General features: G+C 52.8%; 1 protein-coding gene across 1 annotated transcript; it reads left to right on the top strand.

Annotated features, from left to right (window-relative positions):
• Positions 1-687: 687 nt before the first annotated feature.
• On the top strand, positions 688-12,423 carry TMEM119 (transmembrane protein 119). Its single transcript, XM_001507838.4, has 2 exons — positions 688-830; positions 10,690-12,423. Exon 2 carries the CDS (start codon positions 10,717-10,719, stop codon positions 11,617-11,619), a length of 903 nt encoding a protein of 300 aa, XP_001507888.2. The 5' UTR covers positions 688-830; positions 10,690-10,716; the 3' UTR covers positions 11,620-12,423.
• Positions 12,424-12,930: the final 507 nt, after the last annotated feature.

The following is a 12,930-nucleotide window of genomic DNA, read 5'->3' as shown; positions in this document are numbered from 1 at the left end:
AGGGAGCAGGATATATCGGGGAAGACCCCTGGTTTTGGGGGAGGCTTTGGAGTCCTCTAAATTGTAAGCTTGTCATTGGCAGGGAATGTGTCTGTTTTATTGTTCTACTGAACTCTCTCCCAAGTGCTCTGCACGCAGTAAGCTTTCAATAAGTACGAATGACTGACAGCTCTGCCAACAACGAGCGCTCCATAATTGCCATTAATTGACTGATTGAGCACAGGGAAATGTAGTTTAAAAAACTCCCAGCCCCAGCCGCTCTTTGCAGAAGAGAAAAAGTCTAGGAATTTAAAAGTTTGTTGGAGGGAGGGAGACCACGTGCGTGTAAGAGAGAGAGAGAGTTTGGGGTAAGTGGGGTGAGCAAAGGGGGAGCTACAACTCAGCCCTCATCAGCCCTGCCTCTCTCCATCTATCCATCCCTCTTCCCCTCCCAATCCCTCCTCCTCACTCTTCATCTTGGTCCTCCCACCCCCACCCACCCGCCTCCATCCCCACATCAAACCGGCCTTAATGAAAACAAGCTGCCCAGCCGAGCTGGGCTGGGCTGGGCCGGGCCGGGCCAGGCCGCCACGGGCTCTGTCTCTCCGTCAGCCAGCGTAGGGCCGGGAGCCAGGAGCTGGAAGCCGGGAGCCAGGAGGCGGGAGAGAGACAAGGAGGGAGGGAAGGAGGCAGGGGGGCAAGGAAAGGGGAGGGGGGTGCTGCAGGCGGGGTTCCGGGAATCCTTCAGGAGTCAGTGTCTGTCCCGGTCCCCACTGAAGAGAGAAGCCCACTCAGACCACGCTCTCCCCCGCTGGCCCGAGGGACCCAAGAGTCCTGCCGCTCCTCCTCCGGTAAGCTCAGCTTCTCCCCGGATGGGTTGGGGGGGGTCTTTGGGGAGACTCTCTTGAAGGGGTGGGGGGAGCATCCCCTTCTTCCAGGAGCCGACCTGGGCTTCAGTCAGGGGACCCCAGGATTCCTCTGATCTGTGAAGAGCCCCGCTCTACCCCCGGACCAGCTGGCTCCTGCAGAGAAGGGAGGACTACAGGCTGCCAACCTGCTGACCCCGGTTGGGAGCTGAGCCCGAACCTCCAATTCACCTCCAAATTGAAACACAAGGCAGGAGCAAGTGTGGGTCTGAATCTGCAGGGGTTCTTGGCCGGGCTGGGGTGGGGGGAGGACCCGGGGAGCTGCATCCTGGGAACTTTAGGGAAGTTCAGGGCCAGGCCGGTCTTCTGGATAAACGAACCTAACGGTCCTCTGCCTCAGATCCAGTTCTCCCCTGCCTTGGACCTGGCATTCCCATCTCCACTCCCTTGCTCCCCTGTCTCTATCCTAGTACTCCCCATCTCTGACCCAGCACTCCCCTGCCTCAGACTTGGCATTCCCTGTCTCAGATCCAGTTCTCCCCTGCCTCAGACCCAGAGCTTCCCTGTCTCTGATCCACTGCTCCCCTTTCTCAGTCCCAGTGCTTCCCTATCTCTGATCCAGTTCTCCCCGTCTCGGTCCCAATGCTCCCCTCTCTCTGACCCACTGTTCCCTATCTCTGATCCATTGCTCCCTTATCTCGGTCCCAGTGCACTCCTGCCTCTGACCCAGTGCTCTCCTGAGGATTGAGAGCTCGGGAAGAAACTCAGCCCGGGCTGGGAGCACACCCCCAGTGAGGATGGCAGTTCTACCTCTGTCTGGAAAGTTGCCCTGGCTGGAAATGTCCCCTCTACCCCTGCCCCCACTTCCATCCACCGATGTCCTGTTTCCCCCAAACCCCCTGTCCCTTGAGGCCCGGGGCAGCCCGAGTCCCTCCAGCTGCCGGAGGGGATCTCCGATCCCTGCCCGACACAGGGGCTGGGGGCTCTGTCCTGCCCAGACAGTGCAGGAGCCCCCCCGGCCCCCGGGGAGCTGCTGAGGGGAGGGAGAGCCATCCCTTCCCCCAGCACCGCTCTGCCTGCCCGGTTCAGCCTCCTCTGCCGTTGCTGTAATTGAAACCAGATTTTCTGTGTGTGGTTTTCCTCCCCCTGCTCCCCAGGCCCTCCGGTCCACCCTTCCCCCACTGGCCTGCCGGTGGTGGTCGTGACGGTCGTCGTGGCGGGGGGGCGGCCGCCCCATCGTGCCGGAGGGCTGGGCAGGCCGCTCTCTGGTCTGGTCCAGAGGGTCTTGGCGTTGGGGTCGGGTGGGGGGAAGTGGCGGAGCTGGTTGGGATGGGCAGGGGGAGAAGAGATGGAATGTGAGAGATGGATGGGGTTGGGGTAGCGTCTGGGGCTGGCCAGGACTCAGGACTGAGGCTGGCCATGGGGACCTGACTGTGAGGCAGGGGCCACAGGACACTGGCTATGGGACGCTGGTTGTGGGGTACTGGCCAGAGGCTATTTATTTTAGGACACCGGCTATAGAGCGCTCGCTGTAGGACACTGGCCATACAAGTGATCAATCTATCAATCAGTGGCATTTCTTGAGTGCTCACTGTGTGCTGAGCACTGTACTAAGCACTTGGGAGAATCCAGTACGATGGAGATGGAGAGGCAGCGTGGCTCGGTGGAGAGAGCATGGGCTTGGGAGTTAGAGGTCATGAGTTCTAATCCCTGCTCTGCCACTTATCAGCTGTGTGACTTTGGACAAGTCACTTAACTTCTCTGTGCCTCAGTTACCTCATCTGGAGATTAAAACCGTGAGCCCCACAAGGGACAACCTGATTTCCCTGTATTTACCCAGCGGTTAGAACTGTGCTTGGCACATAGTAAGCGCTTAACAAATATCAAGATTATTACTGTTATTGTTAGACACAGTCCCTGCCCACAAGGAGCTTACAATCTAGAGGGGGAGAAAGGCATTACAATAAATTATGGCCACAGAGCACTGGCCATAGGACACTGTGAGCTTGCTGTGGGCAGGCAATGTATCTGTTGTTGCATTGCACTCTCCCAAATGCTTAGTACAGTGCTTTGCACACAGTAAGTGCTCAATAAATACTACTTAATGATTGAATGAATAACACTGACCATAGGTCACTGGCCATAGGTCACTGGCCATAGCTCACTGGCCACAGGGCAGTGTCCACAGACAGGTGGCCAGAAGGATGCTAGAAAGCAAGGGGCCCTGCCCCGACTCCTGGGCCAGGCAGAATTTGGAACTTCCTTCCGTGCTGAAGAAGAACTCCTTGAGCCAGACTGAGCCTACCCAGAGTCAGAAGGACCTGAGTTCTAAACCTGGCTCCGCCACTGTCTGCTGCGTGACCTTGGACAAGTCCCTTCGCTTCCCTGGGCCTCCGTTACCTCACCCATAAAATGGGGATGAAGACTGTGAACTCTATGGGGACACGGACTGTGTCTGACCTGATTAACTTGTATCTACTCCAGTGCTTAGAACATTGTTTGGCACATAGTAAGAACTTCAGTACCATTTATTATTAGTATCATTATTACGGGGGAACAATGTGTGGAACAAAGCATGGGTTCCCTGCTTTCCAGAAGCTTCCAATCTCTCCCCGTGGGCAAGGGAGTAGGGAGGATTGTGACCCCCGGAAAAGCGGCCTTTCTTCTTGGGCTGCCACCAAGGAGAGCTGTTGAGATTTCCTCTGCGGGACACCTAATAATAATCATAATTGTGGTATTTAAGTGCTTACTAGGTGCCAGGCACAGTACTAAGTGCTGGAGTAGATACAAGGTAATTGTGTTGGACACTGTTCCTGTCGCACACAGGGCTCGCAGTCTTAGTCCCCATTTTCCAGATGAGGAAACTGAAGCCCAGAGAAGTGAAGTAACTTGCCCAAGGTCACATGGCAGACAAGTGGCAGAACCAGCATTAGAACCCAGGTCCTCTGATTCCCAGGTCCATGTTCTATCCACTAGCCCACACTGCTTTCCTTTACTTCAGGTTCCTCATCTGTAAAATGGGAATTGAGACTGTGAGGCCCATGTGAGACAGGGATTGCATCCAACTTGATTTACCTGTATGCACCCCAGTGCTTAGTAGAATGCCTGGCACATAATAAGTGCTTAGTAAATACCACAGTTATTATTATTATTACATTCCTGGCACTTGCCAGCACCTTCATTCCTGTGGGAAGCTGATTTCAATTCTATACCCAGATGTGGCAAACCCAGAGCCCCCGGTGCCAGAGAGCACTGGCCTTCAGGTCCGTGGTAGCTAGGTGGGTGCCCCAGGGGTGAGGATTGGGCGCTGTTCATTAATTCATTAATTCATTCAATCACATTTATTGAGCGCTTACTGTGTGCAGAGCACCGTACTAAACGCTTGGGAGAGTACAATAGAACAATAAACAGATGCATTCCCAGCCCATGAGCTTAAAGTCTAGAGGGGGAGACAGACATTAATAAAAATAAATAAATTATAGATATAGACATAAGTGCTGTGGGGCTGGGAGAGGGGATGAATAAAAGGAGCAAGTCAGGGCGATGCAGAAGGGATTGGGGGAAGAGGAAAGGAGGGCTTAGTCAGGGAGGGCCTCTTTGAGAAGACAAGCGTTTGAAGAAGGGGGTAGTCGTTGTCTGTGGGATTTGAGGAGGGAGGGCCTTCCAGGCCAGTGGCAAGACGTGGGCGAGAGGCTGGCTGCCAGATAGACGAGATCGCGGCACAGTGAGAAGATTAGCATTAGAGGAGCCCGGACGATGAGGCCCGGGAAGGGACAGACTTCAAGGAGAAGCAGCAAGGCCTAGTGGAAAGAACCCAGGACAGGGAGTCGGGGGACCTGGGTTCTAATCCCAGCTGCGTGACTTTGGGCAAGTCAAGCTGCCCTGGGCCTCAGTTTCCTCACTGAGTGTTTACTGTGAACAGAGCACTGTACTAAGCGCCTGGGAACTTTGTTGGCAGGGAACACGTCTTCCAACTCTGTTGTATCAGATTCTCCCAAGGACTTTTTCCAGTGCCTTGCTCGCAGTGAGTGCTAAATAAATGCCAGTGACTGATAGACTGGGAGGCAGGATCCCTGCCTTCAAGAAGTTTACAATTAGCTATTGTGGGGGAGAGACAAGAAAATAATATTGAGGTGGGGGAAACAGTGGAGGATCAGGACACAGCCATGGTGCAGTGGAGGCAGATTGCCAGTATCGACCCCCAGCCCCCCAACCCCCGAAGAGCTGGGCCCAGCCAGCTCCACGTATCCCAGTTTCCTCTACAAGCCTACTCGTCCAGCAGTTGCTCTTCGGGCCAAGAAATCCTTGCGGGTGGGACGGTGGCATCCGGGGCACTCCCCTGGGTACCAGCTCCATCCCCTCCTTTCCGATCGTCTGCGGGTCTTCCTTTCCTCCTGCAGGAGAGTTGTCAGCTTCTCATCTCTGTGATGTGGCCTTGGAGGCCCTCCTCCTCCACCTCCTCCTCCTTCCCCGGGGTGGGGACAAGGGGTGAGGTCTGGGGCTTCGCTCAAAATGATTTCAGTTTCTCATTCATTCAATCGTATTTACTGAGCGGTTACTGTGCGCAAAGCACTGGACTAAACCTTTGGAAGAGTACAGTACAACAATATAACAGTCACAGTCTCTGCCCACAGTGAGCTTGCAGTCCAGAGCAGGGGAAGCAGACATTAATACAAATCAATAAATGACAGATGTGTACATAAGTGTTTATGTATATATGCATATTTCTGTATATGTACATATGAATCTGTAATTCATTTATTTATTTGCCTGTTATTTATATTAATAACAATTTATATTAATGTCTGTCTCCCCCTCTAGACTGTGCGCTCGTTGTGGGCAGGAAATGTGTTCGATGTTATATCGTATTTTCCCAAGAGCTTAGTACAGTGCTTTGCAAACGGTAAGTGCTCAGTAAATATAATTATTATTAAAAATAACAATAACAAGTACTGCGGGGGTGGGAGCGGGGGATGAATGAAGGGAGCAAGTCAAGGCGATGTGGAAGGGAGAGGGAGGAGGGGAAAGGGGAGCTTAGTCAGGGAAGGCTACTTGGAGGAGATGGACCTTCAATTAGGTTCTGAAGGAGGGGAGAGGCATTGTCTGAGAGTGATTTGAACCCCTCCAAGGGGTTCCCAGATCCCCCGTGGAGGCCGGGGCAAAGAACCACCAGGGTCCCAGTGCCACTGACTGGAGAGTCAAAGCTGAGGGAGCCCGAACATCTGGGGAAAAACGGGGTTAGAGCTGCTGGAATGAGAGGAAAACAGCTGTGGTTTTCCCCGTTGCTTTCACTTTAGTGAAGAGATGTGTTGAAGGGAAAAGCCCACAGGATGGGAGACAGGGAGACCCGGGTTCTAGTCCTGGCTCCTCTCCTTACCTGCTGGGTGACCTTGGGCAAGAAACTGAACCTCTCTGGACCTCTCTTTCCTCACCATTCATTCATTAATTCACTCACTCCGTCGTATGTATTGAGGGCTTACTGTGTGCAGAGCGCTGTAGTAACTGCTTAGGAGAGGCCAGTACAACAATAAGTAGAAACATTCCCAAGTAACAAGTTTACAGTTTAGAGGGGGAGACAGCTATTAATATAATTAAATTACAGTCAAATGGGGATAAGATTAGATGAGAAGGCCAAATGACTCAATTTAGATTAGCATGTTTTGGACACATCAGGAGGACTGATTCTCTGGAGAAGACACTAATGTTAGGAAACGTCCAGGGAAAATGTTAAAGAGGCAGACCAGCGGCTAGAAGGGTAGAAACCATAATGATGATAAAGGAAGTTCATTCAATAGTATTTATTGAGCGCTTACTATGTGCAGAGCACTGTACTAAGTGCTTGGAATGAACAAGTCGGCAACAGATAGAGACAGTCCCTGCCGTTTGACGGGCTTACAGTCTAATCGAAGTCATTAACAAGGTTACAGAGTTGGGCAGAAGATAGGACTTTTGGAGAAAATATGTTCATAAAGTCACTATGAATCGGAAATGACCTGACAGCATTTGATATATATATTTTTTATTTTGATATTTGATATATATGTATATATCTCCCTCTTAGGTGGTGAGCCCCATTTGGGACAGGGACTGTGTCCAATTTCATATCCTTGACTCTCCCCCAGTGCTTAGCATAGTAAGCTTGGTACATAGTAAGCGCTTAATAAATTCCACCAACATCATCGTCATGATCATTATCATCCCTCTCCCAGGGCATACCCCTCCTCAGCACGAATGATTGTATTTATTCCCCTGTCATTTCACTTCTGATAATTCTGATATTTTCTCTCAACATCATCCACCTGCCTGAGAATCAACGTGGCCTAATGGAAAGAGCACAGGCCTTGGAGTCAGAGGACCTGGATTCTAATCCTGGCTCTGTTGCCTGCAGGTGCTGTGTGACCTTGGGCAAGTCACTTAACTTTCCTGTGCCTCTATTTCCTCACAAGTAAACAGGCTATTCAATATCTCTTCTCCCTCCCATTAGGACGGTGAACCCACTGTGGGACAGAGAATGTATCCAGCTTGCATCCATTCCCGTGCTAGATATATAGTAAGCACTTAACCAGTACCACTATAAATTAAATAATTTGTCAAATCAATGGATTTTATTGAGCACTTACTGTGTACAGACCACTGTACTAAGTGCTTGGGAAACACAGTACAACACAGTTAATAGACAAGTTTCTTCTCCACAATCAATCCATCAATCAGTGGTATTTATTGAGTACTTACTCTGTACTGAGCACTGTACTAAGCTCGGGCTAAGCTCTCGGGAGCGAACAATATAACAGAGGGGCTTACAGCCTACGGGAGAAGACTGATATTAAAATAAGTTACAGAGGTGGATGTGAGTGCTGTGGGCTGAGAGTAGGGGGAATAACAAGTACTTCAAGGGGACAATTTGTGTCCAATTTCCATTTGATTGGAAACTCCTTGAGGGCAGGAAACCCTCTGGGTCTTTCTTTTTTGTTCTCTTTTTGGTGTTGAGTAGCGCCCTGTGGTCATGAAATGGTATATAGCAATAAAAATAATGATAATTGTTAAGCTCTTACTATGTGCCGAGCATTGTACTAAGCACTGGAATAGATAAAAGACAGTCAGATCCCATATGGGGCCCACAGTCTTAAGTAGGAAAGAGAACAGGCATTGAATCCCCATTTTGCAGATGAGGAAACCGAGATACAGAGAAGTGAAGTGATTTGCCCAAAGTCGCACAGCACACACTGACAGAGCCAGGATTAGATTTAATAACAACAGTGGTATTAGTTAAGTGTTTACCACTTGCCAAACTCTGTACTAAGCATTGGGGTAGATACAAAATAATCAGAACAAAGTTCTTCATGGGCTTCTATTCTAAGGAGGAGAAAGAGCAGCTATTTAACCTCCATTTTACAGATGAGGAATCTGAGGCCCAGAGAAGTGGAGTGACTTGCCCAGCAGATAAGTGGTGGAGTAGGGATTAGAACCCACGTCCTCTGACTTCCAGGTCTGGCCTCTTTCTACTAGGCCTCCCTATCTTCTATCAGTCTCCATGACTTTAATTCCTGGTGCTGCGTGGCTCAGTGGAAAGAGCCCGGGCTCAGTAGTTAGAGGTCATGAGTTCGATTCCCGGCTCTGCCACTTGTCAGCAGGATGACTGTGGGCAAGTCACTTAACTTCCCTGTGCCTCAGTTACCTCATCTGTAAAATGGAGATGAAGACCGTCAGACCGTCAGCCTCACGTGGGTCAACCTGATGACCCTGTATCTCCCCAGTGCTTAGAACAATGCTCTGCACACAATAAGCGCCAAATAAAGCTGGGATTCCCCTTTCATATCGGACAGATCACCGTTCTCATCTTCAGACCACGGAAAGTCACCTCTCTTCCAAGAGGCTTTCCTCTGATTCATTTCTACTCTCCCTATATGCTGGGCCTCCGACTGCTACCGGGGAAATTCTAAGAGAAGCAGTGTGGTCTAATGGACAAAACCCAGGCCTGGGAGTCAGAGGGACCTGGATTCTAATCCCCACCCTGCCACATGTGACCTTGGGCAAATCACTTGACTTCCCTGGGTCTTGGTTACCTCATCTGTAAAGTGGGGATTGAGTGCAAATCCCATGTGGGACAGGGACCGTGTCCAAACTGATTAAGTTGTACATACTCCAGTGCTTAGAACAGTGCTTGGCACAAAGTAAGCACTCAACAGGTAATGTAATTATTATTATTATTATAATTCCACCTGGACGTTTATTAGCTCACATCCTCCCTTAACCCTTAGGTCTGTCCGGCTGACTTTCAGACCCTTATCCTTTAGTATTAGCTGAAGTGCTTCCAACCTGATTAGCTTATCGCCCCCCAGCGCTTTTTAGGACAGTGCCTAGCACATAGTAAGCACTTAACAAATACCACAGTCGTTGTTATTGTTATGCATTTACCTCCTTTTCTGCTTTTCTCCTAGCTGATAATCACTGTCTGTCTCCCCAGCTAGATTGCGAGCTCCTCAAAGGCAGGGATCGTGTCCGCCGACTCCGTAGTATGGTGGTCTTCTCCACCCACTAGGTTTTCGTCAGTCGAGAAACAGAGGAGCCTAGTGGATAGAACGTGGGCCTGGGGGTCCGGAGGCCTGGGTTCTAATTTCAGTCTGCCCCTTCGATCAATCAATCGTATTCATTGAGCGTTTATTGGGTGCAAAGCACTGTAGTGAGTGCTTGGGAGCGTCCAATACAACAGAGTTGGTAGACATGTTCCCTGCCCACAACAAGCTTACAGTCAAATTCTCCCTCCCCTTCATTCATTCAATCGTATTTATTGAGCACTTAATGTGTGCAAAGCACTGTACTAAGCGCTTGGAAAGTACAATTCGGCAATAAATAGGGACAATCCCTACCCAACAACGGACTCACAGTCTTGAGCCCTGCATGGCATGGGGGTTGTGTCTGACCTGATTATCTTGTATCTACCCCAGTGCTTAGCACAGGGCTTGCCCCATAATGATGACAATAATTAATAATAATAATAATACTCATTAAGTGCTTACTTTGCGCCAAGCTCTAGGGTAGATTTAAGTTCCTTTGAACACAGTCCCTGTCCCATATGAGGATCACAATCTAAGTAGGAGGCAGTAGGATTTAATTCCCATTTTCCAGATGAAGTAAAGGGTGTCCCAGAGGAAGTGAAATGACTTGCCCAAGATCACACAGCAGACATATGGCCGAGCCTGGATTCTTTCAATACTATTTATTGAGAGCTTACTATGTTCAGAGCACTGTACTAAGCGCTTGGAATGTCCAATTCGGCAACAGATAGAGACAATCCCTGCCCATTGACGGGCTCACAGTCTAACCTGGGGAGACAGACGGACAAAAACAAGACAACTTAATCACGATAAATAGAATCAAGGGGATGGACACCTCATTAACAAAATAAATAGGATAATGAGAACCCAGGTCTTCTGGCTTCCAGGCCTGAGCTGTCTCTATTAGGCCACACTGCTTCTCAGAAAGCACCATGGTGCAGTGGCTGGACCATGAGTCTGGGAGTCAGTAGGCATTAGGTTCTAATCTCGGCTCCACCACTTGTCTGTTGTGTTACCTTGGGTAAGTCACTTCACTTCTCTGGGCCTCAATTACCTCATCTGGAAAATGGGGATTGAAACTGCGAGACCTTTATGGGATAGGGACCGTTTCCAACCTAATTTACTTGTATTCACCCCAGCCCTTAGTACAGTGTCTGGCACACAGTAAGTGCTTAACAAGTATCACAGTTATTATTAGAAAGAGCTCAGACAATAGCACCATCGCCATCGACAAGGGGGGACCCTTCTCACGGCTGACCCTTCCACTCCGTGTTCTCTGTTTCCTCCAGTTCTTGCCTGCGGCCCAGTGAGGCAACATGGCATCCCGGATCCCCTGCTTCCTCCTCCTCCTGCTGCCGCTGCTTCTGAGGGCTGCCCACACCTCCTTGCTGGAGGACGGTGGAGCCAGCGGAGAGGGCGAGGGCTCTTCGTCAGCCAGCCTGCCTCCCGCCAGCACCCCCAAGCTGAGCCGCACCTCGATCCAGCCGCACCCGACGCCCCTGGACGGCCCGGCAGCCCCGGCCCCCGCCACCACCAACTTCCTGGATGGGATCGTGGACTTCTTCAAAGAGTACATGCTGCTCATCTCGGTGGTCGGCTCTCTGGCCTTTCTGCTCCTGTTCATCGTCTGCACGGCCCTCGTCGTGCGTCAGAAGCACAAGGCCTCGGCCTACTACCCTTCCTCCTTCCCCAAGAAGAAATACGTCCACCCGAGCGACAAGGCCGGGGGCGGCCGGGCCTTCAGCGAGGTGCCCGAGAAGCCCCCTGCCGCGCGGCCCCAGGAGCCCCTCGACGCCTCCTGCCAGCTCCAGGCCGACATCCTGGCCGCCACCCAGAACCTCCGCTCCCCGGCCAGGGGCCCCTCGGCCGATGGGGACGGGGTCCTGACGGAGGAGAGGCCCCCCGCCGCGCCCCACGGAGGGGACGAGTTCTCAGACGGAGCGGGCCGAGGGAGCCGGAAGGTGGAGGAGGAGGAGGATTTAGAGAAGGCCGACGGGGAGCCCCAAAGAGAGTCTCAGGAGGAGGAAGAGGAGAAAGTGGAGGAGGAGATGGCCCCGGCCTCCCTCCTGGGAATGGGATCCCCGGAGGGAGCGGAGGGCCAGTGTCCCGAGGCCGCCCCCGCGGTGGCGGTGGCGGAGGAAGTCGGAGCCACGGCCGAGTTGCCGCTGGAAGCCCCAGGGGAGGCTTGCGCCTGCAGCAGCCGACCCCCAGAAGCCTAGCCGGTCTGGACCCGTCGCCGAAGTCCTCCCCTCCTCCCTCCCCCAGCCCCGCAGGATCCCAAGACCCTCGCCGGGCCGCCCTAACGTAGCCGCCTAAACTCACCGCGTCCCCAAGATCAGATTCCCCCCGAGGCTGGGCTGCCGGGGCGGACGCTTGCCCGGTGGGGATGGGGCCTAGGGGGCGCCTGGCAGCAGGGACCCCCCACCCCAACACCGGCCTGACTGTTCCCGGCCACTACCGAGCCCGTCCCCCCTGCTGCCAACCCCACACCTGCCACTGCCCCCTCCGAGCCCCCCGGCCTCCCACTTGGGAAGCTCACAGAATCATTTGTCCATCCCAGACCTCCCGCCAGGACTCCCGGGGACTCGGGGGCCAGTCTCCCCCCACCCCCCAACTCGTGGGGGCCCAGGAGGGGCTGAAACAAGATTCGGGCAACGGTCCCACTCCCCCTCAGACGTTTGGGGCAGCAGACCGTATTTATGACGTGACGGGACCTGAAGTTCCGTCCAAAAGACAAGAGAAGAGCGTCTGTGGAAGGCGTGGATTCAGGTGGGGTCGGGCGGAGGGGGGCTCCCTGGTTGATGGGAGCCTCCCCTTTAGGAAAAATTAAGCCCTCTCAGCCTGGCTTCCACCAAGACCCGAGGCCTCTCCGCTTAGGTGGAAACGAGTTCTGCCTGATCAGGGCCTTCGGAGGGGCCGCCACCTGCCCGAAAGACCGGGGAAGCCGAAGCACCCCCAGAATCCCACCTGGCCTTTTCTCCCTCAACAACTCCACGGGGGGGGGGGGGGGGGGCGGGTCTCCCCATGGCTCCAGGTGGGAGTTGGTGACCGGGGTGGGCTGGGGCCGGTGCGGGCCACAGTGACACCAAATAAACCTTTTCTCTTCTATTTTTCCTGGCCCTGGAAGTTGGCTTTTCTTTGGGACCGGGAGTAGAAGTCCCTGGGTTTCCTGGGAGGAAGGTAGGCTCCTCGCATGGGGGGGTTTGGCTAGGAGGGACCCCGGAGGCTCTGAGGGAGCAGAATGGAGGCCCACTGCCCATCCCGGCATTTCGTGGGGTCAGGAAGAGCTAGGCAGTGGAGCAGTCTTCTCCTGAGCCAGAGAGACCCAGATTCTGACCCCTTGTCCAGATTCTAATCATAGGGGGTGAGACCCCACAAACTCTGGCCACGGACACCATTTCCTGCGTCCGAGGGTGGGTGGGAGGTGGCCAGGGTCTCACAGGTGTCTGGGGACCTTTGACAAGAACCCCTCAACAGGAAGAAAGGGTATGATGGGAAAATGAGGGACCCAGGAGCAGCCCCACCACAGC

This window comes from Ornithorhynchus anatinus, chromosome 21 (genome assembly GCF_004115215.2).
Source record: "Ornithorhynchus anatinus isolate Pmale09 chromosome 21, mOrnAna1.pri.v4, whole genome shotgun sequence".
Classification (NCBI taxonomy): domain Eukaryota; kingdom Metazoa; phylum Chordata; class Mammalia; order Monotremata; family Ornithorhynchidae; genus Ornithorhynchus; species Ornithorhynchus anatinus.
This window is presented reverse-complemented; position numbering and strand designations above follow the sequence as displayed.

What these genes read in the sequence shown, in the direction of transcription:
- TMEM119 (XM_001507838.4), top strand. Translation starts at nt 10,717, where the DNA reads ATGGCATCCCGGATCCCCTGCTTCCTCCTCCTCCTGCTGCCGCTGCTT.